This window comes from Fusarium graminearum, chromosome 1, assembly GCF_000240135.3.
Source record: "Fusarium graminearum PH-1 chromosome 1, whole genome shotgun sequence".
Classification (NCBI taxonomy): Eukaryota; Fungi; Ascomycota; class Sordariomycetes; order Hypocreales; family Nectriaceae; genus Fusarium; species Fusarium graminearum.
The window spans coordinates 4,535,658-4,556,030 of record NC_026474.1 but is presented as its reverse complement, the minus strand read 5'-3'; the positions used below and the strand labels follow the sequence as shown (position 1 = coordinate 4,556,030).

Genomic DNA, 20,373 nt, shown 5'->3' with positions numbered 1-20,373 from the left:
TCGCTCCTCCTCCCCCTCCGCTTACTTCTTTTTCCATTGTCCAACATTCTTAGTATCTTTGCTGACAATCGCCACTATTTATGAGACCACAGTCTCAGTATATTGACTATCCAACACTCAGACCGAGCTGGCTCAACTTCACTCAGCTGGCTACTATCTATCTGCCAAAATGAGTCGAAGTAGCTACAGTTATGAAGACGAGGATGACTACGAGGTTCGCTACCAGAAACGGGGACCATCTCCAGCAGCGGGCGTTCGTTATGTAGCAAGCCCCCAGCGTCCCTCAAACTACTATAACGCACCTCCGGGGCCCAGCTTCCTTGGAGCTGATCGTCTCAATGTCACAAGCATACACCGATCCAATTCTCGCTCCCGTTCCCGGGACCACTCCCGAACAAGGGAACGCCGCGCTAGCAGCCCACCGGCGCCAGCTCCCGTGATTATCACCAACAAAATCTACAATGATCTGTCTTCTGATGACGAGGATGATCGTCGCAAGCAAGTCTCACGGCATTATCGCCGACGGCGCTCTCGCTCTCGGTCTCGCTCATCATCGTCATCCCGTTCTCGGTCTCGATCGTCTTCATATATGACTCGAGAAGAATGGGAAGCCGAGAGGACTCGCAAAGAGCTCGAGGACCTGCGTCTCGCCACGGCACGTGAGAAAGATGAGCGGAAACTAGTCAAGCAATTCCGTGATGAGTGGGAGGCCGAACAAGCACGCAAGGATCTTGAGAAGAACAGGCTCGCTAGCTCCCGTGAAAGAGACGAGCGACAGCGTGAAAAGGACGAACGGAAGCTAGTCAAGGGATACCGTGAAGAGTGGGAAGCGGAACGGTCCCGCAACGAGCTCGAGAAGATGCATCTTGCTCATACTCGAGAGGAGGAAGAGCGACGACGCCTGAGAGAGATTCGAGACGAGGAAGAACTTAAGCAGGCCAAGCGCGAGTTAGAGCAGATCAAGGGCCGCAAAGCCCGTGCAGAAGAAGAAGACAGGATTAAAAAGGACATTGAGCTAAGACGACTTAAGGAAGAAGACGAGGCCACAGAAGAGAGGCAACGTCGCGAGAAAGAGGCCAATTCTGCTGTTGAGGACTACAAGCGGAGGGAACTCGAACGTGTTACAAAGGAGAAGAAACTAAAGGACCAGAAAGAGAAGGAGGCTGCCGAAGCCGTTGAACGCTACAAACAAGCGGAAAAGGATCGCATAGCAAAGGAGAAAGCCGATAGAGAGGCCAAAGACAGGGAGTACCAAAAGCGTTTGAAAGAAGATCTCATCAAGTCCGGGCTCGATGATAAAGCTATCCAAGCTATCATGAAGAAGGAAAAGATCAAAAAGGAACAGTCTTTTCCTCGCCCTCAGCAACAGCCTCAACACCACGGGATGCCAGGTCCAGCCCACCAATACGCTCCAGTCAACCAAATTGCTACCATCCCACCTCAAATCGCTACTATGCCTCCTCAACAAGCCGGCCAATACGCTCCGGTCAACCAAATTGCCACCATCCCTCCTCACCAATCCGGTCAGGTTGCTCGTCCAACTTACACACGCATGGCTCGCCGCCACTTGTCCATCGAGTCACTGCGCGAGTTTGGTGTTGAATTCGATTATGATGCGGTATGTAACCACATGATGGACACAGTCCAAGTAATCCACGCACGACACGATGAGCTAACTTTACTCCTAGGATCCCGACTACATACTGATCCGACGCTGGGTACCTGAATGGGAACAGGACCGACTATGGAAGCACACCAAGTTAGTCCGTGAGAAGCGGAGCAAGATGCTCATGGTCGAGGAGAAGAGACATGGAAGAGATGAGCCTGATTTCGAGTGGGTGCGCAAAAAGTCAGATAAGCACAGCCGTCGCAGGAGCAAATCGCCTTCGCTTCTGATGTACTTGGCTGGCGTGCGCCCGGCGTAGAATCAAAAAGACTAGACGTTGACCGTAAGCGAAACTTTTATATTATATTGACTAAGTGGCAATGCTCTATTTGTACTTTAGTGGTGAGGTTTTGTTACAGTTATTGTACACAACATGCAGTTACTTTGCTCCAGCTCGACGAATTAATTCTTCGTAAACAGTCCAGGCCAGTGCCGAACTCATAGCTTTGCGACTCATCCGCAGCGCAAGACCATCCCACAATGAACGAACGCCCTCTTGCGTCACCATTTTATACCATGCATGCCATATGTTTTTGTACTCCAGCGGCTGTAGCTGAATACGTGTTTTGACGGCATCGAAGGGGTTTGAAACTATCGAACATGCTGCACCGGCAAGCATCGCAGAGGTAAAGTTGACTGAGCTAGCCAGCGTAGCTTGCATCCTAGTCTGCCCGTCACCAGAAGCGACAGGCTTGGAAGCCAGAGCCCCGAGCCGTGACTTGAGCATCTCGTAGAAGAGCACGTACATGCCAGCATATGGTGCATCTCGCAGCGCAGTGGCTCCGAATCCAGAGAAGAAACCACGCAAGCCATGAGTCCGGCGGATGTCAACCACGGCAGACATGATGGAAGGATAGGAGTAAAGGCTGGATTCGAAGCGAACTTTGATCACAGTCAACGGCATCAGGACAAAGCCAGCAAAAGTCCTTGCGACTGCACCTGAAATAAGGTTGCCTGAGTTCGTCAACGACGGCAGCACTGATGAGCGGCCGTGTGTCTGCAGACGACGACCAAGAATACCAGTCTGATGCGCATGTTGACGAATAGCGTTCAGTGACGTAAAATACAGGGCTGAGCCAAACCCGGTCCTCAGCGCTGAGGGGACTGTGCCTCTCCAGAGCGACTGCACCAGGCTTGAGGATTTCCTCAGCTCGCGCAGAGTAGCAAGTAGTGATGAACTCCTAGACTGCTGCACCCGTGTTTTAAGAAGATCCAATGGCTGCAAGAGAACTGCTGACGTCACACCAGAGCCAAGACCAGACACAAAATGACGGGCTGTGAGGGTGTCAGATCGTGAATACCAACGTCGATCAAGGCCGCCGGTCCGCGCCGAGAGGCCCGGCCCTTGGAACCGGACGGTGGAGACAAGGCATACCTGAATTGGCCGGCCGCGAAGCTCTTTTCTCGGTCATTGGGGACGATACAGCCGCATCGCCATGTTGAGCTGAAGAGCTAGCAATTGAAATACCCATGGCTAGTCACAGACTTCAGCCACACGTCGAAGGGATTGAGTGAGTGACATGACGAGATAAAATCGGGCTAAAAAGGACAGACCCCGTTGAAAGAGTCGGCCCCGCTTTGGTGCATCTAGCACGTGTTGGTAAAGACTGGCCATGTGTAGTACTGGGTGACATATTCAGTTTGCGCCAGCGCCAACGCCACCTATTCCGGTGCCGGTACCAGCCTGGCTGCCCCGGTGATAATCACCTATAACAGATTCGAGACGTCCGGCCAAGAGACGATGGCGTTTGACAAGCTCAACCCATTCAACGCCGCCGATCGAAGCAAGGAGCAGGCCAAAGTCAGCGCCCAGTCTTCCTAAACTTCCAGCGCAGTAAAGCACCTGTGTCAAGATGCTCTCTCTAGATGTCTGATCTTTGACAGTGGGAAGGTAGGTGCGCAGTGTTTCCACAAGCATCTCAACCATGTGCAAAGGGAAATTTGCCATTGGAGACGGCAAGGCTCCCAGAGGGTCCTCACTTCTGGTCACCTGGGATGAGAAGCTCGAGTTTATACTCTTAAACACAGAGACAATGCTAAAGCTCTGCTCGCGAAATATCTCGATGAACCTTTTTAGGTATCGCTCCGTCTGTTGGCCGCCTGACCACGTGGTTGTAGCCTTGTCTTTGCGAAGTCGTTCCTCATCTGCCAAATCCCGTAAAGGTTCCAGTGCTTCCAAAGTTGACAAAAGTGTAGATAGGCGGCAGACCAAAAAGACAGCTGGAAGTGCATCCTCTATCGAGGCGTCGGTGACAAGATCTGGGACAATGCGTTTCAGCCAGCCCATTGTTCTGACAGCTGCAGCGAGCTTGAGGTTTGGCGCCCTGAGTATCCCAATGAGGTCTGCTGCCATTTGCCGAATAGCAGCATCTGCCTCTTCCATTACCGATGTTACGAGCGGTGAATCTGGGTAGAGGGAAGCAAGACGACGGACATGTGCGTACAGCTCGAGCGTTGTGGAATGGTTGACTGGAGCGGTTGAAACAGCAGACGAGAGAAGCAGGGGCATCTCCATAACATCGACTAGTCGTTCGGAGTTTCGAAGTAGCAGCAAGGCCTGTTTTCTTCGTGCAAGTAGCTTGCTGTCGCTAGCCTTGCCAAAGGCCGACGAGAAGTGCTCAGCCTGAGCATCTAGACGAGGTACTGCTTGGACGAGATCGGAAGCTCGCTGAGCTAGAGTTGGGAGAGAGTCTCTCAAGGAAGCATGACTGGCTGCTGAATCGACGATGGGCTTATGGGATCTTTTCGAAAGCGCTTGTATAGCGAGGAGTAGAGAGTGCGACGTCTGGGATAGGACCTGGGGTTCCGATGTTTGCAAAAAGCTGGACTGTTGCTCGGCAAGGTATGTTAGATATTCCAGAGCAGCCGGATCGTTTGTCTGCTCGGAGGCCAGCAACTCCCTCAGAGCTTCGGCCATGATGGATCGTAAGTGGTATGGGTACGTGACACGATGCGATGCGATGCGACGGATATTCGAGTTCGTTTCGCGCCAATAAGGATACAAATATGTTACTAGACACGAGCGGTGTTAGACACGAGTCATGCGAAAATAGACAATGTATATGCCTTTTTGACGCTTCCGCACAAGACCCAGTAGCAGGTGGTAACTAGACTTGGTCGACGTCGAGGATGATCGGGTGCTCTTATGAATGATGTGGCAGCTGGACTGCAGTACCTACCTAGACTAAAGGGAGCTGATTTAATGTGGTGGGGTTGTACTGCAGAATAATGGTGGCACCCTCCTACAGCAAGTACCTAGCTCGCTGTAAGTAAATCCTCATGGTGACTGCTCACATCGATCCCAACGCCTCAGCCATGGAGTGACTTGAACCTATCAGGGTGGCTATTGTATATTCATTCTTCTTGAAAAGGCTGCGGCACGGTACGAATCACGGATGAATGCTACAAAGATAGAAATACATAAGCACTGAGTAAGGTACTTCGTAGATCTAAGACCCTCCCTGCGGACCCTTACCCGTGGTTGTCCCACGTGAGCTTCCCCCAACAGACGTGATACCTACTAACCTGCCTGGACTATGGGCACTTAAGTTACTGCCATGGAAGCATAACTTTGTTCGCACCGCACCGCACCGCATTGCCTCGGTCTCTTTCTCGCTTTACTTCTTCATCCTCTCTTCTGGCAAACTTGAGGTTGACCTCGATCTTTCTTGCATCAACCATCGAAGTAGCTCCCACAATTCATCATGAAAGACCCATTTCCTTTGCCGCCTAGTGTATGGCTATCCGAGAAGATACAGCCTTTCGCCGACTACTTCGATCTCCCAACTCTGCCACTGCACGTTCACGAAGTCTTCGCCGCTGCGCTGCTATACTCCGTCATCTTCTGGCCAATCTCGCCATGGATCTCAAATCTGCTAGCTCCGGATCATTACTCCAAGCTGTCCCGCAAGCGACGTCTCAACTGGGATGCTCACGTTGTTTCCATGGTCCAGAGCTGTTTGATCAACGCTCTGGCTATATGGGTCATGTTTGCCGACACCGAGATGGGCAACATGGCCTGGGAAGAGCGCATTTGGGGTTATACTGGGGGCGCTGGCTTTATCCAGGCCCTTGCTGCTGGATACTTTCTCTGGGATCTCGTCGTTACCAGTCTGAACTTCGATGTCTTTGGCATTGGAACACTCGCGCATGCGATTGCTGCGCTGCTTGTGTACTCACTGGGATTTGTATGTTCGCTTAATCTTTCCTGGAACCGTAGACACTGATATCCATTCTCCAGCGCCCTTTTCTCAACCACTACGCCTGCGTATTCATCCTTTGGGAGCTGTCTACCCCGTTCCTCAATGTTCATTGGTTCATGGATAAGCTCAACATGACTGGTACAAAGGCACAGCTGTACAACGGCATCATGCTCCTATTCACATTCTTCTCCTGCCGGCTTGTGTACGGAACATATTCTTCCTTCCGTGTCTACCGCGACGTGTGGGCTGCCATCAACGTAAACCCTGACACAGAGGCTCTCATGATGCCCACTATGTCGTTCGCTCACCCAGACTCCACAGTACCTCTGTGGATTGGAGTTGCGTATCTGGCAAGCAACGTCACGTTGAACAGTCTCAACTTTTACTGGTTCTTCATGATGGTTCGCGCTGTCCGAAAGCGCTTCGACCCGGTTTCCGAGCCACAGGAAAAGGTTGAGGAAAGCCCTATTACCGAGGCCGAGATTGACTTCTCCTCTGTGGCAACAGGGCCATCCAAGGCCAGTGGCGGTCGTCGACGAAAGGCTTGAACGAGTTGAGAGCAATATGGCAGCATGTATCTACGCATGGTCTAGCCTCGCAATCACTATGGGCTTGCAGCTGATTTTAAAGCTTACATCAAATCTTTTGGCAGGGTGTGAGGTGCAGGGTGTGGGATGGTTTTTGCTTTCACGTTTATCTGCTTTATCCTTTACACTTGATTGTTTGATCGATCTATCAAAGAACAATGATATGGATGTTGATGTTGATGGTCACATGTTTAGATATCAACGCATGGTTTTGCATAGACTTATAGATTAAGATATGAGAACGAACTGATCCTGGTTAGCCAGGAGCAATCATGAATATAGTACTATTATTCCGCGCTCGGCTCGAAGGCGATCCTGCCTAATGAAGTCGACGCACGCATACAAGATATGAAGAGATGTGTCCAGAGTATTCGCCAGATTACAAAATGGCGCGCCAACAACGTCCAATTGTCACGGGCGATTCTTGAATCAGAATCCAAAAGGATTTTGGGGGGCTATAGATAATGTCAGTATTGTGCAGCACCAAGTAGCTTGGAACATCGACTTACTCGCTTGCGACAGGTTGGCCCTTCGCCCTGTCGCTTGAGGGGCCAGTTTGTTAGCGTCATTCGTCACGCCAAATCGGACGGGAGGAGGTGGTCCAGTTTGCTGTGGTTGAAGGGGCTGGGGGGTTGGCGCGTTGTTCATGCCGCCCATGTTGCCCATGTTCGACATTCCGGTTGCTTGAGGAAGCATGCCAGGCATGCCAGTTCGCTGTGGCTCAAGAGCAGGTGGCAGGAAACTGTTGATGCCGGTGGGGGCACCGTACATCGACTGCGTGGCAGGAAATTGTTGTTGGAAACCAGTGGGTTGAGCTTGCATCGGCATAAATTGGTTCTGGCCTTGCATCCCTGTCATCATAGGTTGCATAAATTGTCCAGGGCCAGTTTGAAAAGGCATCTGTCCAGGGATTTGCTGTCCGGGGAATCCAGTCATGTTGGGCTGCATTTGCTGAAGGGGTTGCTGCTGCTGCATTTGGGCCGTGTATTGCTGTTGTAAGCGAGCTTGAGTAAGATCGCTCAGGCTCTGGCCAGGAGGGGCAACTTGACCCTGCAGGGCACCTGTCATCTGGGGCATCATGGGAGGAGGCGCGAAACCGCTTGGCTGAGCTGACAGTGGTGCTGAAAGGGGCCGCTGAGGCGGAGGGGGGACAAGAGAGCCCTGGCCGGATCCTTGTGGCGGAGTAGGGCGTTGCCTCGCTTGCGCGACAGATGTAAAGAACGACGGGGTGGCCCCGCCAATGCTCTGCGCTGTAGGCTGCGCAGAAATAGCTGGTACTTGAGGGGCAACCGGTGCTGGTGCCGGTGCTGGCTCTGTCCGAGTGGGTTCAAGTGGCGTTGACAGTAGAGATAGCTCCTGCATGGAACCAGTCAGTGCTGGAGGGAGTGGTGATGCGGGTGCTGGCTCGGGGGCAGGCTTTGTTTCAGCAGGAGGCTGCGGCGATTGTTGCTTGCTCGGCTTTACATCCCAAGCGTCATCATCGAAACCGTTACTGGCTGCTTGACGAGGCTCGGCATTCTTGTTTGAAGGGCTTGTTGGTGCGGGCGACTTGGCGCCGTCTTCACCAGTCTTGGATGAGTCGCCTCGAGAGAAAGCACTAGCATCAACAACATCGCTTGTTTGCACTGCTGGTGCAGGGCGGCCCTTGCGGGTGTTATTTCGCAGCGCACCGCCAGGACCGGAAAACAAGCCTCCTTCGCCATCAGCCGCATCAGCAGCTCCTCTCTTCCCGCCGCGATTACGGCCATACTTTGCATCCAAAGCACGCATGACCTTAATAATGTCACCCTCGCGAATCCCGAGGGTTCTCAATGAGGTAGCGTCAACATCAGGAAGCACGCTCTCATCCATAGAGTCCTTGATAAAAGCTTGTGCGTAACGCTCACACAAGCCCACGGCAACCTCGCAGGAGAGGAAGAATTGAAACCAATCGTAGTCGGACTTTGGATCTTTGTCTATAGTCGCACCAGCCGAGGGAGTTCGTTCCGGGGATTTCTTCTCGGCAGACCTGGCTCGCTTGACGTCGGCCAGTGGCTTGTCGTCTTCCAAGGATATACCTGTGAAATTTTCAACATACTCTAGATCTTCGCGTGACATCTTTGTGATAGGAACAGCAATCTTGACACCGTTCATTTTGTGCAAATGGATCTTGCCATCCTTTAGCCCAAGGAATTGGGCTTCCACGCTGAAAGATCGGGATCGGTCGGTCCAGGTGCGAACCTTGGACGAGTCAGGTTCTAAGAAGTCAAGTCAGCAATATGATCGAGATCAAGGGGGTCAGCATCGTGTATAGAGCACGATACGATGAACCACCACTTACTGGATTTTGATCGGCTTTGATTACCGCTATCGTTTCGTTCATTTTCTCGGCGACTCCGCTGTTGTCCCGAATTACTACCAGTTTCTCGTGCTGTGAGGCTGCTCCCCCTTTCAGGGAGAGGCATTCCCGGTCCTACCTGCTGAGGTTCTTTACCAGCCTGTATGGCTGCCTTTGTCAATCTGATTTCGTCGAGGCGGTTTTGTTCGACAAATGACTTGGCCGAGTTGATGCCGCCAGACGAAGGCGCGGCGACAGAGCCTGTAACTTCAATATAGCTGCTGGGAACCACTCCTTCTTTGCCGTTCTTGAGCCGGCGAACTTGCCACCACTCCTCGCTCTTGGTGTCATCGAGAACGAATACATCATCTCCAACTGCAACAGTGACTTCGTCTTCTCCTTGCGCCATGAAGTCATATAGAATCTGTCCCTTCTTCAAACCACTACCCCCACTGCTGCTTTGATTTCCTATAATCGTTTCGCGCAGATCTCCAAAACGCACGGCACCAGCCAACTCACCCAGCATACTAACAATTTCCTCTGCAGTATCTTTTGCTCCGGCGTGAAAGTCGACACTCTTGCTTGGGCGCACAAGCTCCATAAAAACATGCTTTCCCTCTCGCGAGTAATGTGTCATGCGGTCGGCAGTCCATTCTTGAGAAGGCCCGTCGGAGGCGTGCTCAGGAGCGACCAATATCATACCTGTCAGAAGATTAATTCCGAGAGTTGTAGGCATCTTCTTCTTCTTGCCCATGACAGAGATCATTTCGTTGATATTATACATGTGGAAACCGCCAGGGGTTCGCTCGACATCTTGGCGCCGGTCTGGATCTATATGACTCTGTTGAAAGCTGCGGGTGTGCACGGGAGAAGGAGGTTCGTCGTAAGAAGGTGATGGCGGTGCGGGAACCCTTGGTCGGGCGGGCAGGGTTGGCGATCGGACAGGCTCATCTTCAACGTCAGGGGGTTCGCTAAAGCTAACGGATGCGCGAGGGGGCTGTCGCGGAGCTACGGGTTGCTGAGGTGGTTGAGGAACCGACCGGTTTTGCATGACACCCGCAATAGCTGCTGCAGGGTTCGAGGGAGGAGACGCAGTTTCGTTCGGTAGGTCCGGAGAGGCCGCCTCTGGTTCGGGTTCAGAGATTGGAGGCGCCGGCGGTCTGGAGGGAAGCACCGGTGGTGGTGGTGATGGCAAAGGAGGTTGAGCAGTTTCGGCAGCCGCTCCCATCTCAATATAGTTTGAAGGAACGAAACCATACTCGCCGTCCAGACCGGTCAGGATCCAGTCAGGATCCGACGTATCGTAGACGTTAAGAATGGCATCCTCGTGGAATGACAGCTCCTCATCAGTCTGACGCGTATAATCGAAGAGAGCTCGGGCATGTTCTACGGGTTGGGCCTTGAAAAGTAAAGAAGACAGTTTAGTATCAATGCTGCAGACGTCGACGGACTGTTCAAGATAGCTTACCTCCTCGACATAATTACCAGGAATGAGGCCGGTTGGCTCTTCCTCATCGTCAGCTCCGGCCTTCTTTTTTGCTTTCCACCAGCCATCGTCGCCATTCTTGTCTAGAATATAAAGCAAGTCCCCATCGTTGATGGCGAGCTCACCCTCGGCTTGGGGCACGTAGTCGTAGAGAGCCCGATACACTCCCAGGAACCCCATGTCGAGAGGTGGTGAATTGGCTATGACGGCTGCACCGTTGCGTATAGGCGTCGATACAGGTTCCCTTGAGGTTATCTGCAGGGAAGGATTGAGGGGGATGGGGAAGGAGGCTGGTTGAAAACAAAACGCGGCGGCGATGCGATGCGATGCGATGCGAAGTGACGCAGTGCGTCGTTTGTCTGAGGAGCAAGCAAGTAACGACTAGATCGAGGCAGGTATGTCGTCCTGTCTCCCTACTAAGTTAAGCCTAATAACCCGTAGCTCCACTATGTGTTAATTGCACTGGAGCAGTTGGGGTCCAAAAACAGTGGAACAGCAACCGACGTTACCGTATGGGGCCGGCACCTGCTACATAAAATTCCATCATATGAAGGAAGTTGTGCAGTACCGATATGCTGATTTTTATTTATTCAGGTATATGTTCTACTGTGACAGGATATTAATCTGGAAGATAACTTTGATAAATCTGGCTATACCTGATCGACCAGAGAAGTCCACAAATGGCTCTAAACAATCTCTCATTTATCCTGGTTATACAGTGGGCAACAGGTTGGGTTTGGACTCTCCCCAGAAGTATCCGTAGTTCCCTGCTGGATAACGTCAACTTTCTGGGAAGTGGGTGCAAAATATGGCGATGCTACCCTGTGCCCTGTATCAGCTCAAGCTCTGGGGTGAGGAACACAATGACTAATAACCAACCGCCCATCTTCGAATACATACATTTATAAGTCAAAGAGTCGATCCCTTACATACAACGTCTTTTTACAGTTCAAAGCTTATTCCTGGTTTATCCGTCGCTCGAACTGCCGAAGCCTCTATTGATATTGTTTACCATACTTTCGACCAAGTGCCAAACGAACACCAAGTTCGGCATGGCAGCAATGCCGATATACAAGTATCACCATCTATGTAGTGCCTTAGTGAAGCCTGGGACGTTTATCCATTCAATCTATCCAACACCAGTAATCTATTCGCAATAACCTACATCCTTGCGGAATTAAACCATGGCTGTGGCAGATCAAGACCACGATCAAGTCTCGGGGCCGAAAACATCATCTGCAGTGTCCCTGTCATCACTAGCTTGGGCCAGGTTCCGCATGCTGCCAGTACGGTGACCTCGAGTAAAGATTCCTGGAAACATTCTCGGGTCGCTTCCCGAAAGATGGTGGTCTGCCATAGCATCACTGGGCCATGTCTGTTCTCGAGTACCCGACAATCCAATCTGCGATGCGACCTTTGTGATCCCAGCTGGAGGCGACATCTCCGGATCGGCAGCTTCGTTGCCCGACGACAAGCCCATACCAGAAACCTGTCCAGCAATGGACGCCACCGACTCCGACATTTTGTTTTCGTTGCCAGTAGCTTGTGCCAGGGGTTCATTTGTAGCGTTATATGTGACATATTTCGACAGTCTGCAGTCGTACACATTAGTATCGTGTCACTCAAGATACAGAAGGGGCAGTTTGAATGTTGCAACTTACACATCTCTCTCTTGCATCAGGGTGAAGTATCGGAATTCTTCTCGCCGGTCAGGAACATTCGTCTTGACCATGGCATTTCCTTCTTTCCCTGGCTTGTTGCAGCCACGTCCCAACCAATGTTCCTTGATGGACAGCTCGTAGCCACTTTGCTTGACAGAATTCTTGGCCAACTCGCACATGTCGACCGAGTTAAGCTTGTAGATTTGCGCCGCAACAGCATATTCCTCGATCAGTGGTTCCTTTGTGAAAGCAAACTGCAGAGGGTCGTCCGTTGACAGTGAGACGTTAAGCCCTCTCTTGAAGTACTGGTGAAAGGGATTTCGCTCGTAAGCTAGGAACAGGGCATTGTTACTCAACGGCGACATGGCGATGCCAATCTGGTCCAAGTAGAAGATGTACTGGAGAAGAGGCACTTTTCGAAGGAGGAGTCCGTGACTAATGCTGTGGCAACACAAGGCGGCAACAGCCAAGTGTTCGCTGTCGCCGGCTTCTCCACAGTGAGGTCGCAAAACAAGTGTATTGAATCCACGCTTCTTCCGCCAGTAGTTCAGGGACACCAGGTTAGAGTAGAGGTAGTAGATCCAGTAGCTGTAAGGGGGGTTCTGCTTGGTATCCCAGACCTTTGGCACAGGGAATTTCTTAAACAAACGGCGCTCTACCTTGCTTTCATCGTCAACACTGTCAAATCCGATTACTCGTTGAAGGAAGATATGAAGCTTCGGGTGGCTGGACGGATCCTTGGTAACTTCGAAGAGCGGTTGGAAGACGTTCTTAACCACCTGTTCGAACGTTTCCATCAAACCACTGGCTTTGTAAACGTCGTACAGGCGGGGGATCTGGATGAGCCATCGAACGTTGTGGGAGAAGAGTTTGTTGTCAACCACCCAGGCAGCGAGCTTGTCCCACTCATCTATAGATTTGCCGTAGATGGAAATGCGCCACTCCACCATTTGGTACTTGCTCGATTCCAGATCTGAAATGACCTCTTTAGTAATCTCAGCCAGGTAACGGCCATGGATAAAATTGTCCGTCTTGAGAAAGATAGTTCGGAGGCGAGACTCCCCAACCGGGTTGTATTTAAGGTTGAACTTGTCAAATCGATGGAATGAATCAGTATGAGCCTGGAATCGTTAGTAACGGGTCTTTTAAGATTCGGCATTTTTATTTTAGAAGAAAACCTTACATGCATATCCAAAGTATCAATACTCAGGTCGTAGGCAGTCAAATTAATACTAGCAAAGACCTCGGCTAAAGTGAGATGTCTTCCGTCGCGGAATAGGACAACTTCGTTGGAGAACTTCTTCATCTTACTCTTGATGAAGCGTAGCAGATGCTTCTGGTTCATGCATGCAGAATGATGAACGTGAGTATCGACCTTTCGAACGTTATAGAAATCTCGATGAGGAACCTTCTTGCTGTCTGCTGTTTCTTGATACTCATTCAAGAGAACGTATAGGTTGAACTTGCCCTCAAGATACTGAAGACGCCGGAATGCAAAGCTCTTGCTGGGCCCATCGGATGACACGTCCAGGATGTCGTCTAGATCCATGTAGAACTCTCTGATGGTGGGAACCTGAGTCGCAGGCGCATGTGCATTGTCGCTTTCAAAGACTTGGTAAACTCCGTTGTCATCTAGCTTGTACGAACGCCCATCGTTTCCAGGTAGGGGCAATACATCTGCCATGTCAAAGTCTTCTCCAATGTCTTGGCCCGGCTTTCGTTTTCTTGTCGATCGCTTGCCCTCGTGGTGATCATGAGGTACATCTTTGGGTACAGATCCAGATGCTTCCTTGGAGCCATTCGTACTAGTGTTCTCCTGGCCAGGCACATGCTCCGCGGTGCTTGCTGCTTGTCTCGAAGACTGCCGCCATGCGGGCTCAGGCGGAGGGGGATAGATTTCCCAATTTGGATCATCTCTCGGGTTATCGTCTGGACCCTGGTTTGAAAGCGAGATATATTTGCGCCTGAGATCCAAGATTCTCTGGATGTTTTTCGAAATAGCACTTAGTTCCGAAGTGATATGAGGTTCAGTGTCGAAAAGACCGCCGGAAGGTAGGCCGTTACTAGAGCCATCGGGAAGCCGCGGGTCTTGGGCCACCTGAGGCGCATGAGAGAAGGAAGACGACTCATTTGGTGGGAATGAGGTAGGCTGCGCTTCTTCTACTTTTGTAGGCGATTGAGTGAAACCCGCGGGGTCAATGGCAGGATTCGGCATCTCCAGGCCTGGAGGGAAGGAATCAACTCGACGACCAGTCGAGTCTAGCACCAAAGAATCGGCACCATACTCAGTCGCAGGGCGAGAACCAGAATTGAGAAAAGGACTCTGAGGTATAGATTGGTTGCCAGCCCCACCAACGCTTCGCACATCGGCCTTGTTTCGGTGGTAGAAGTATTTTGCGTCCGTCTGGCTCATCTGACGCTCGGCGACGGGGTCATAAAACGTGGTTCGCTTTGGCAGGTCGCGAAGAAGCATTCCATCTTCGAGCTCTTCAGCATCGCTCCCGTTGTGCGAGCCAGCATCAGATACAGCGTCTTTGTGCGAGGCGCCATGGCCGGCTGCACCACCGTCTCCGGTCTCGTCTACCTCCTCATCTGACTCCCGTGCTCGTACATCAAGCGCGGCTGATTCGCTTTCTTCGAAGATAGGACCGCCTGCGATATTCGTTTGGTCAGCAGACTTTCTGGTTACTGCAGTCGTTATCAAGGACTGTGATATCGGATTGGCGTAGCAGAGGAGGGGCAGGTCGGGCAGTGAGTTACGTACCAGGCATGGCCGTTCCTCGATCAAATATCTTTCTTCTTTTAATTGAACGTCAAAGCTATAATTGAAGGCCTGACCTGATGAATAAGGTCTTGTACTCTTCGTTTCAACAAAGTATAGGCATTCAATTCGGGCTACTGGTTTTCAGAGTGATAGAAAGAGAGTGTCCCCAGTGAGAAAGGTAAAGACAATGGGACCTGAGGATCCCGTGAAAATGATACTACTACAAAGGTAGGCAATGTAAGGAAGGTATGACGGTGTGACGCACCAGGGTTTCCAGCGGGCCATGGTGGGACAATGCGCTGGTGGAACTGCCCGACCTACCTAAAGTTCTAGGGAGCTAAGCCCGTTAAGGCATCTGCTAAGAGGTAAGTGTCGATACAGGCATCGAATTGAAGCTCTGCGCGATAGCTGAAAAAGCCACCAAGTTACTCATACCATCAACCATTTCCAAGTAAGGGCATGTTGTGGACAATCTCGATAGTCTAGGCTCTACATATTGACGAAAAAATCAGACTCAATCAAGTGAGATGTGACAAAAGGCAACCGCTAGAAACGGTGCCAGGATGTACATACGCACAGGTAGGTACATCAATAGAGCCATCCTTTAACCTTCAGTTCAAGGTGATGCAGACGATGTAACACAGATGTTTTTATCTCTCCGATTGCTCAGCTCCACTCATTGGAACCTGGTATATCGTCCCGTGTTAGTTTTATATTCGTACCCGAGGCATTGTGCCAGGTCCCTGGTCTTTGATGGAACACCCTGCCTGAAGTTCCTAGGGAACATGCCTAGGCTCAGTACTGCCATCATTCATTCTTCTGTCATCTCGTTATTGTTTGATCTGGATATTTGGTGAGGTGTAGCACAAGCCCAGAACCGTACAGGAATTAGTAGGAGATCAATTTGTAGTTGCGGCGGAAACTTAATGGCAAGCACTTGGACGAATGGTTTAACGCTATAGTACTTCCAAAGACCGAGTCATCAGCATTTTAGTCTACATCATGTTTATAACGAATTCGACTACCCCTAGTATCTCCATAAGTCAATCTTGCTTAATTTGAATGTTCTATCGGCTTTGTTTTCATCATTGGTAACGCCGGTTAACGGTATGTATGAAGCAGTGTCTAGTATCTCAAAGGCTGCCGAAGGGGATCTTCTGAACGTCCCGTCTGCAAAAGTCTGCCAGCTTCTCGTTACTTGCTGCTCGACAGGAGCTGTAACTCCAGCATATTGAACCGAGCCAAAAAGTCTACCACAACTAATTGAGTACCGTCTCTCTTTTTCTCATGAACCTTTCGAACCAGATACGCCTTCTAAGCCCCTTTATAGTCCGTCCCGGCAGAGCCATGCATGGAAATGATAAAATGCAAATTGCTCAGCTCGCCTTTTGATCCCTAGCTGGCATATCCTTCTCCGCTGGTACTTTCCTCCGCGATCCAACTGTGTATAGTCCACCGGCACTAAAAACTATGACAGCGCCGAGCAACGTGCCGGAAGCAAGCTGGTTGCCAAACAGCCAGATACTCAGAAGCAGACTGACGAGTTTTCGGATATTGAGAACAATAGTGACGGTGAGGGCTGTTGACGCAGCAGCCAAGAGATTGACGCCGCGGATGCAAGCATACTGCGTAAGGACATTGGTAATGAGGAAGATGATTTGGTTGGGCACCATGACTTTGGTGAACACAGAACCGAATATCCCCGGAAGCTGTATCGCAGTGCTCGTCATAAGATGAGAGAACGTTCGAACCATGGAGGGAGCAAAAGGCAGAAATAGTGGCAGAGACAAAGCATGAGAATAGAATAGATTCTCCTTCCACTGAGGTCCGTATTTAGCGTAGGTTGCCTCAGTATAAAGACCCATGATAGCAGAGAGGACCTGAGCCACGAAGAGAATCAAGAGCCCAGTGCTAAAGGCTGGGCGACCACTGCTTTCACTTGTGCCCTATAATTTAACATGCGTCAGTATTGTGTTGGGATTGCCTTCTGAGGTGAAAAAGAAAACGTACCTTGGCTTGAGCATCAGACCAAGCAGCCAGGATCACGCCGAGGGTTAAGAGAAAGACAGCAATAACTTGGGTTTGGGTATACCGCTTGCCATAGAGGTAACCCGCCGCCATGGTCGTAATACTTCCACCAGATCGAAGGATGATATGAACTGGGACGGAGATGTCGTAGCTGAACGCATGATTGTTCAAGAGGTTGATGGTGAAGAAGAGAACAATGTTGAAGATCCAGCGACTGATAGGGACCTTGTTAGGTGTAAGAAAGAACCGACTATTCTTATCGAACTGAGCGATGAATCCTGTCATAGCGACAAAAAGAAATTGCACAAATGTCAAAAGGGTTCCTATAACATGCTTGTTAGTTGAAAAGACCACTGTAATGCACCACACCGTTGTCTAAATAACGGCATGACACTGGGTGTTGTTTCATACCACTGGAGGGTTCAAAACTACAATCAGGTTAGCTGCATGGAACGACCTGGATGAAGTACATGTAGTAAATCAATCTAAAAGGGAAAACTCACTTCACGATTGCTTCAAGAGCATACACCTAAGTCGGGTCAATTCTTGATCTGGTCCGAGTGAGACAGCTCATTGGTTGGGGGTAGACGCTGGTAAGCAACAACCTACATTGGAACAGCATCCTCCAAAGATCAAGCTCAGCATCACACCAACTGTAAGCAACGAGGGTCCAACCTCATGGGCCATTAGTTTAGCAATGTGCTGAGCTATTGATGGCCCCGAACCGCGCTCGAGATCACCATTAGCCGACTCTCGCGAGGTGCTGTCGCGACGGACCGAGTTTTCGACGACCGTCATATCGGCAGCTGTCCTCTTGCGGAGGATATTAGAAGGTGTTTCGGTCGCCATCGCCGTGAGATGGGATGGGGACGTGTTAATAGTAAAATTAGAAAAAGGAGTGACAAGTCGTATCCCTCGACAAGCGGCTCAGCTGACAAAAGAGGAGCGGCTGAGTCGAGTGGTAACTGTACAACAGGTAGAACTAATAAACTAAGAGTTCACTGGTACCGATTGCCCTTGTGTCGTTGCTATTGTTAGGCCAGGTAATGCAGAAGAGCCAAGAGTGGGCGAGACAGACAGGGATGGAGAGAGAGATGGATGTATTTGGCAGAGACCAGATAAGACTCTGTGCTGGCCCGCATCAATTGAGGGGTACCTCTGTACCTGCATGCTCACCAGATCTGGCCGAGTCGAGCTGTACTGGATACGCCGCACTAGTTAGTGACCTCTATCAAACCTTAGCTTGTTCTTTCACCGACTACATATTATAGGCATATGCAAATAGGTGTAATCTTACGTCTGCATCGAGTGAAATAGCAATATATTTTAAAAGAGCACAGTGTATTCAAGTTCAGTCTCGCCGCCAGGATCCTGGCCATATATTGACACAGAAGTCGCCCAACAAGTAAAGCGCCTCTATGCGCATCAATGGCACAGCCATGTCTTGTACTTCACCAAACCATCTTTCGTATGTCACTCTCCCTTGAACTCCAAGCGACAAATTGTTAGCCACGCTCGGGTCTGGCCGGTAGTCTGATCACTTCTCAAATACGAGTGGCATTTCTTTGATTCTCAATGATGTCTTTGTGGTTTCTGCTACACGTGGCGACTCAACACCGACCCAGGCACCCATCCACCCCCATCCCGCGTGGCTTCTCCTGCTCGTCCGTTTGCTTGCTTCGCAGATGGATAGTCGGTAGCTTCACTCCTCATACTGCTGCTGCTTCGGCGCCCGCATCCAAGGGCATCCTCCAGCGTTATCTGTTTCCACGAAGCATTCGTTATGCACGGCCGACGCTCTCTACAGTCGCTTCCAAGTATAGTAAGCTGCATCAAGTCGCATTGCTATATCCTGCACCACTGACATGCCATGACGTGCCCGAGCAGAACTGGACCAGTCCCTTTAATGACGATGAGGCACCCCCTGCTCTTGCTGCTTCGACTTCTGCCACTCCCTTCCTCGCTAAAATGCCCACGAGATGAACGCCGGTATCTTGGTCTAGAGTGCTGAGAAGACAAATAGCTATCCAGCAGTGTTAGTTAAGGTTGGCGAACTGTAGTATCTTTCTTGGCTCCACTTACATTGTTTGTGGCTGCAATCGCAATACTGTCTTCGAACGGATGCCAACTCATGTGCAGAATCTTTTTGTTAAAATCGATCTGGTCCGCGTCTGTTTCCTTACGCATCCGCTGACCTTGACCACCTGGGCTGCCAGCTCTAGAACCGCCCTTCTTGCCGTTGGTTGCTGTCGGGCTCGTAGACGAGTTGATTGGTGTGGGCACACCAACCTTCTTTGCCTTGAAGGCTGACTTGTCTGCCTGAAGAACCACCTCAACCTCCTTGTCGGGGTCTGAAGGGTAGATCATGAAGTTGTTGTTGTAACTTCCTGTCATGACGTTCTTCGCGTCGCCAGAGAAGACGACTTCGAATTTGTCGAATATACTATCGTTCTCATATGTGTCGCACAACCGTGGTCGAAGGTGCTCGTGGATTGGTATCGTCTTTACAGGCTGTCTCTCCATGTTGATATCCCAGATCTTGACAGTCAGGTAGTCGCGAGATAGGATATATCGGCCGTCATGCGAAAATCTCACATCGGAAATGGAGGAAATGATTTCGGAGAAGAATGACCGCGAAGAAGGGTCTTCCTCTTGTTCAAATACTGCAGCGGTGGGTTAGCAAAAGTCTCTGGGCGGACACAGTCAAGTTTCCGAGAGATGGTGCACAAACGTTTAGCGTGCTGATCACACAGAGCACTCTCTCGCATATCGGCAAGTTTGATAGTACCCTTGGAGCTTGCATACATGAACCAGTTACAGCTCATGGGGTGGAATTCGGCAGCTGTGATTACTTCGGTCAGTTCCTCCATGTTTGCGGGCTTGATATCAACAATGTTGAAGCTCTGATCCTGAATATTGAGGTTCCAAAGATTGATTCGCAAATCATCGCTGCTGATAAAGGTTTCTCCGTCACTATTGACTGAAATGCTGTTGATGTGATAGGCGTGCGCGTTGGCGTATGTTCGGCGTGGCACAGCGGCAACGACGGTGTCGTGGTGTGTGAGTCGAGGTAGCTTCAGGTCGGCAGCGTTCTTGAACTGATGAGCAGGCAGAGGCTTAGGAGCGCCCCCACCGCCAGCAATACTTCCAGGTGTGACATCGTGGGAGAGGTTGTTCTCCGCTACGACCTTGAGCGACTTCTCAAAGACTTTCCATAGCTTGATTGTCTTGTCATTGGTAGACAGGAGATAGTGCGAGGCGTTCTGTCGTCTGCACCACTTTATCTTGTTGATCTTTTCCTCGATCTCGAGTGACTTTAGATAGTCGAATTCGGGCTCGTGAGATTGGAACTCGGTGTGGAACTTGTACTCGCAGGTTTTTTTCTGCGCAAATAATTATCAGAGAAGATGCTACGGTATCGCCAAGCCGATCGTGGCCGGTACATGAGGATGTTGCCGGATGGTGACGTACCGTTTCGTTTCGTTCAAAGAGCACCACCCGACCGCCCTTGTCGCCAGTAGCGAGATAGTTTCCGGTATGGTCGAACTCAACTGTCGAAATGATATCGGCTGTACCAGAGCAAGCATAGCGGTTAGAATACGATGTTGATGAACTGACTTTGGAAAATGCAAGCGGTGATGACATACCCTCAGTGATATCCT

General features: G+C 50.6%; 8 protein-coding genes across 8 annotated transcripts; 2 read left to right on the top strand and 6 right to left on the bottom strand.

Moving 5' to 3' along the window:
- Nucleotides 1–169: 169 nt before the first annotated feature.
- Nucleotides 170–1,925, top strand: FGSG_01376 (uncharacterized protein; the record flags this gene model as incomplete). The annotated part of the gene is made up of 2 exons (XM_011318871.1): nucleotides 170–1,618; nucleotides 1,689–1,925. The coding sequence occupies 2 exons, from the start codon at nucleotides 170–172 to the stop codon at nucleotides 1,923–1,925; spliced, it is 1,686 nt and encodes a 561-aa protein (XP_011317173.1).
- Nucleotides 1,926–2,045: 120 nt separating this feature from the next.
- On the bottom strand, nucleotides 2,046–3,174 carry FGSG_01375 (uncharacterized protein; the record flags this gene model as incomplete). Its single annotated transcript, XM_011318870.1, has 2 exons — nucleotides 3,042–3,174; nucleotides 2,046–2,941 (listed from the first exon to the last, which is right to left on the bottom strand). Exons 1-2 carry the CDS (start codon nucleotides 3,136–3,138, stop codon nucleotides 2,046–2,048), a joined length of 993 nt encoding a protein of 330 aa, XP_011317172.1. The 5' UTR covers nucleotides 3,139–3,174.
- Nucleotides 3,175–3,302: 128 nt separating this feature from the next.
- Nucleotides 3,303–4,583, bottom strand: FGSG_01374 (uncharacterized protein; the record flags this gene model as incomplete). The annotated part of the gene is made up of 1 exon (XM_011318869.1): nucleotides 3,303–4,583. One exon carries the CDS (start codon nucleotides 4,581–4,583, stop codon nucleotides 3,303–3,305), a length of 1,281 nt encoding a protein of 426 aa, XP_011317171.1.
- A 787-nt stretch (nucleotides 4,584–5,370) lies between these two features.
- FGSG_01373 (uncharacterized protein) lies at nucleotides 5,371–6,416 on the top strand (the record flags this gene model as incomplete). The annotated part of the gene is made up of 2 exons (XM_011318868.1): nucleotides 5,371–5,853; nucleotides 5,907–6,416. The coding sequence occupies 2 exons, from the start codon at nucleotides 5,371–5,373 to the stop codon at nucleotides 6,414–6,416; spliced, it is 993 nt and encodes a 330-aa protein (XP_011317170.1).
- A 468-nt stretch (nucleotides 6,417–6,884) lies between these two features.
- On the bottom strand, nucleotides 6,885–10,438 carry FGSG_01372 (uncharacterized protein; the record flags this gene model as incomplete). Its single annotated transcript, XM_011318867.1, has 3 exons — nucleotides 6,885–6,910; nucleotides 6,965–8,692; nucleotides 8,776–10,438. 3 exons carry the CDS (start codon nucleotides 10,436–10,438, stop codon nucleotides 6,885–6,887), a joined length of 3,417 nt encoding a protein of 1,138 aa, XP_011317169.1.
- A 1,030-nt stretch (nucleotides 10,439–11,468) lies between these two features.
- Nucleotides 11,469–14,690, bottom strand: FGSG_01371 (uncharacterized protein; the record flags this gene model as incomplete). The annotated part of the gene is made up of 4 exons (XM_011318866.1): nucleotides 11,469–11,850; nucleotides 11,920–13,040; nucleotides 13,103–14,571; nucleotides 14,684–14,690. The coding sequence occupies 4 exons, from the start codon at nucleotides 14,688–14,690 to the stop codon at nucleotides 11,469–11,471; spliced, it is 2,979 nt and encodes a 992-aa protein (XP_011317168.1).
- A 1,369-nt stretch (nucleotides 14,691–16,059) lies between these two features.
- On the bottom strand, nucleotides 16,060–17,560 carry FGSG_01370 (uncharacterized protein; the record flags this gene model as incomplete). The annotated part of the gene is made up of 5 exons (XM_011318865.1): nucleotides 16,060–16,629; nucleotides 16,694–17,034; nucleotides 17,123–17,139; nucleotides 17,215–17,240; nucleotides 17,321–17,560. The coding sequence occupies 5 exons, from the start codon at nucleotides 17,558–17,560 to the stop codon at nucleotides 16,060–16,062; spliced, it is 1,194 nt and encodes a 397-aa protein (XP_011317167.1).
- A 1,150-nt stretch (nucleotides 17,561–18,710) lies between these two features.
- On the bottom strand, nucleotides 18,711–20,356 carry FGSG_01369 (phosphatase PP2A regulatory subunit B; the record flags this gene model as incomplete). Its single annotated transcript, XM_011318864.1, has 4 exons — nucleotides 18,711–18,734; nucleotides 18,794–19,374; nucleotides 19,443–20,094; nucleotides 20,183–20,356. 4 exons carry the CDS (start codon nucleotides 20,354–20,356, stop codon nucleotides 18,711–18,713), a joined length of 1,431 nt encoding a protein of 476 aa, XP_011317166.1.
- Nucleotides 20,357–20,373: the final 17 nt, after the last annotated feature.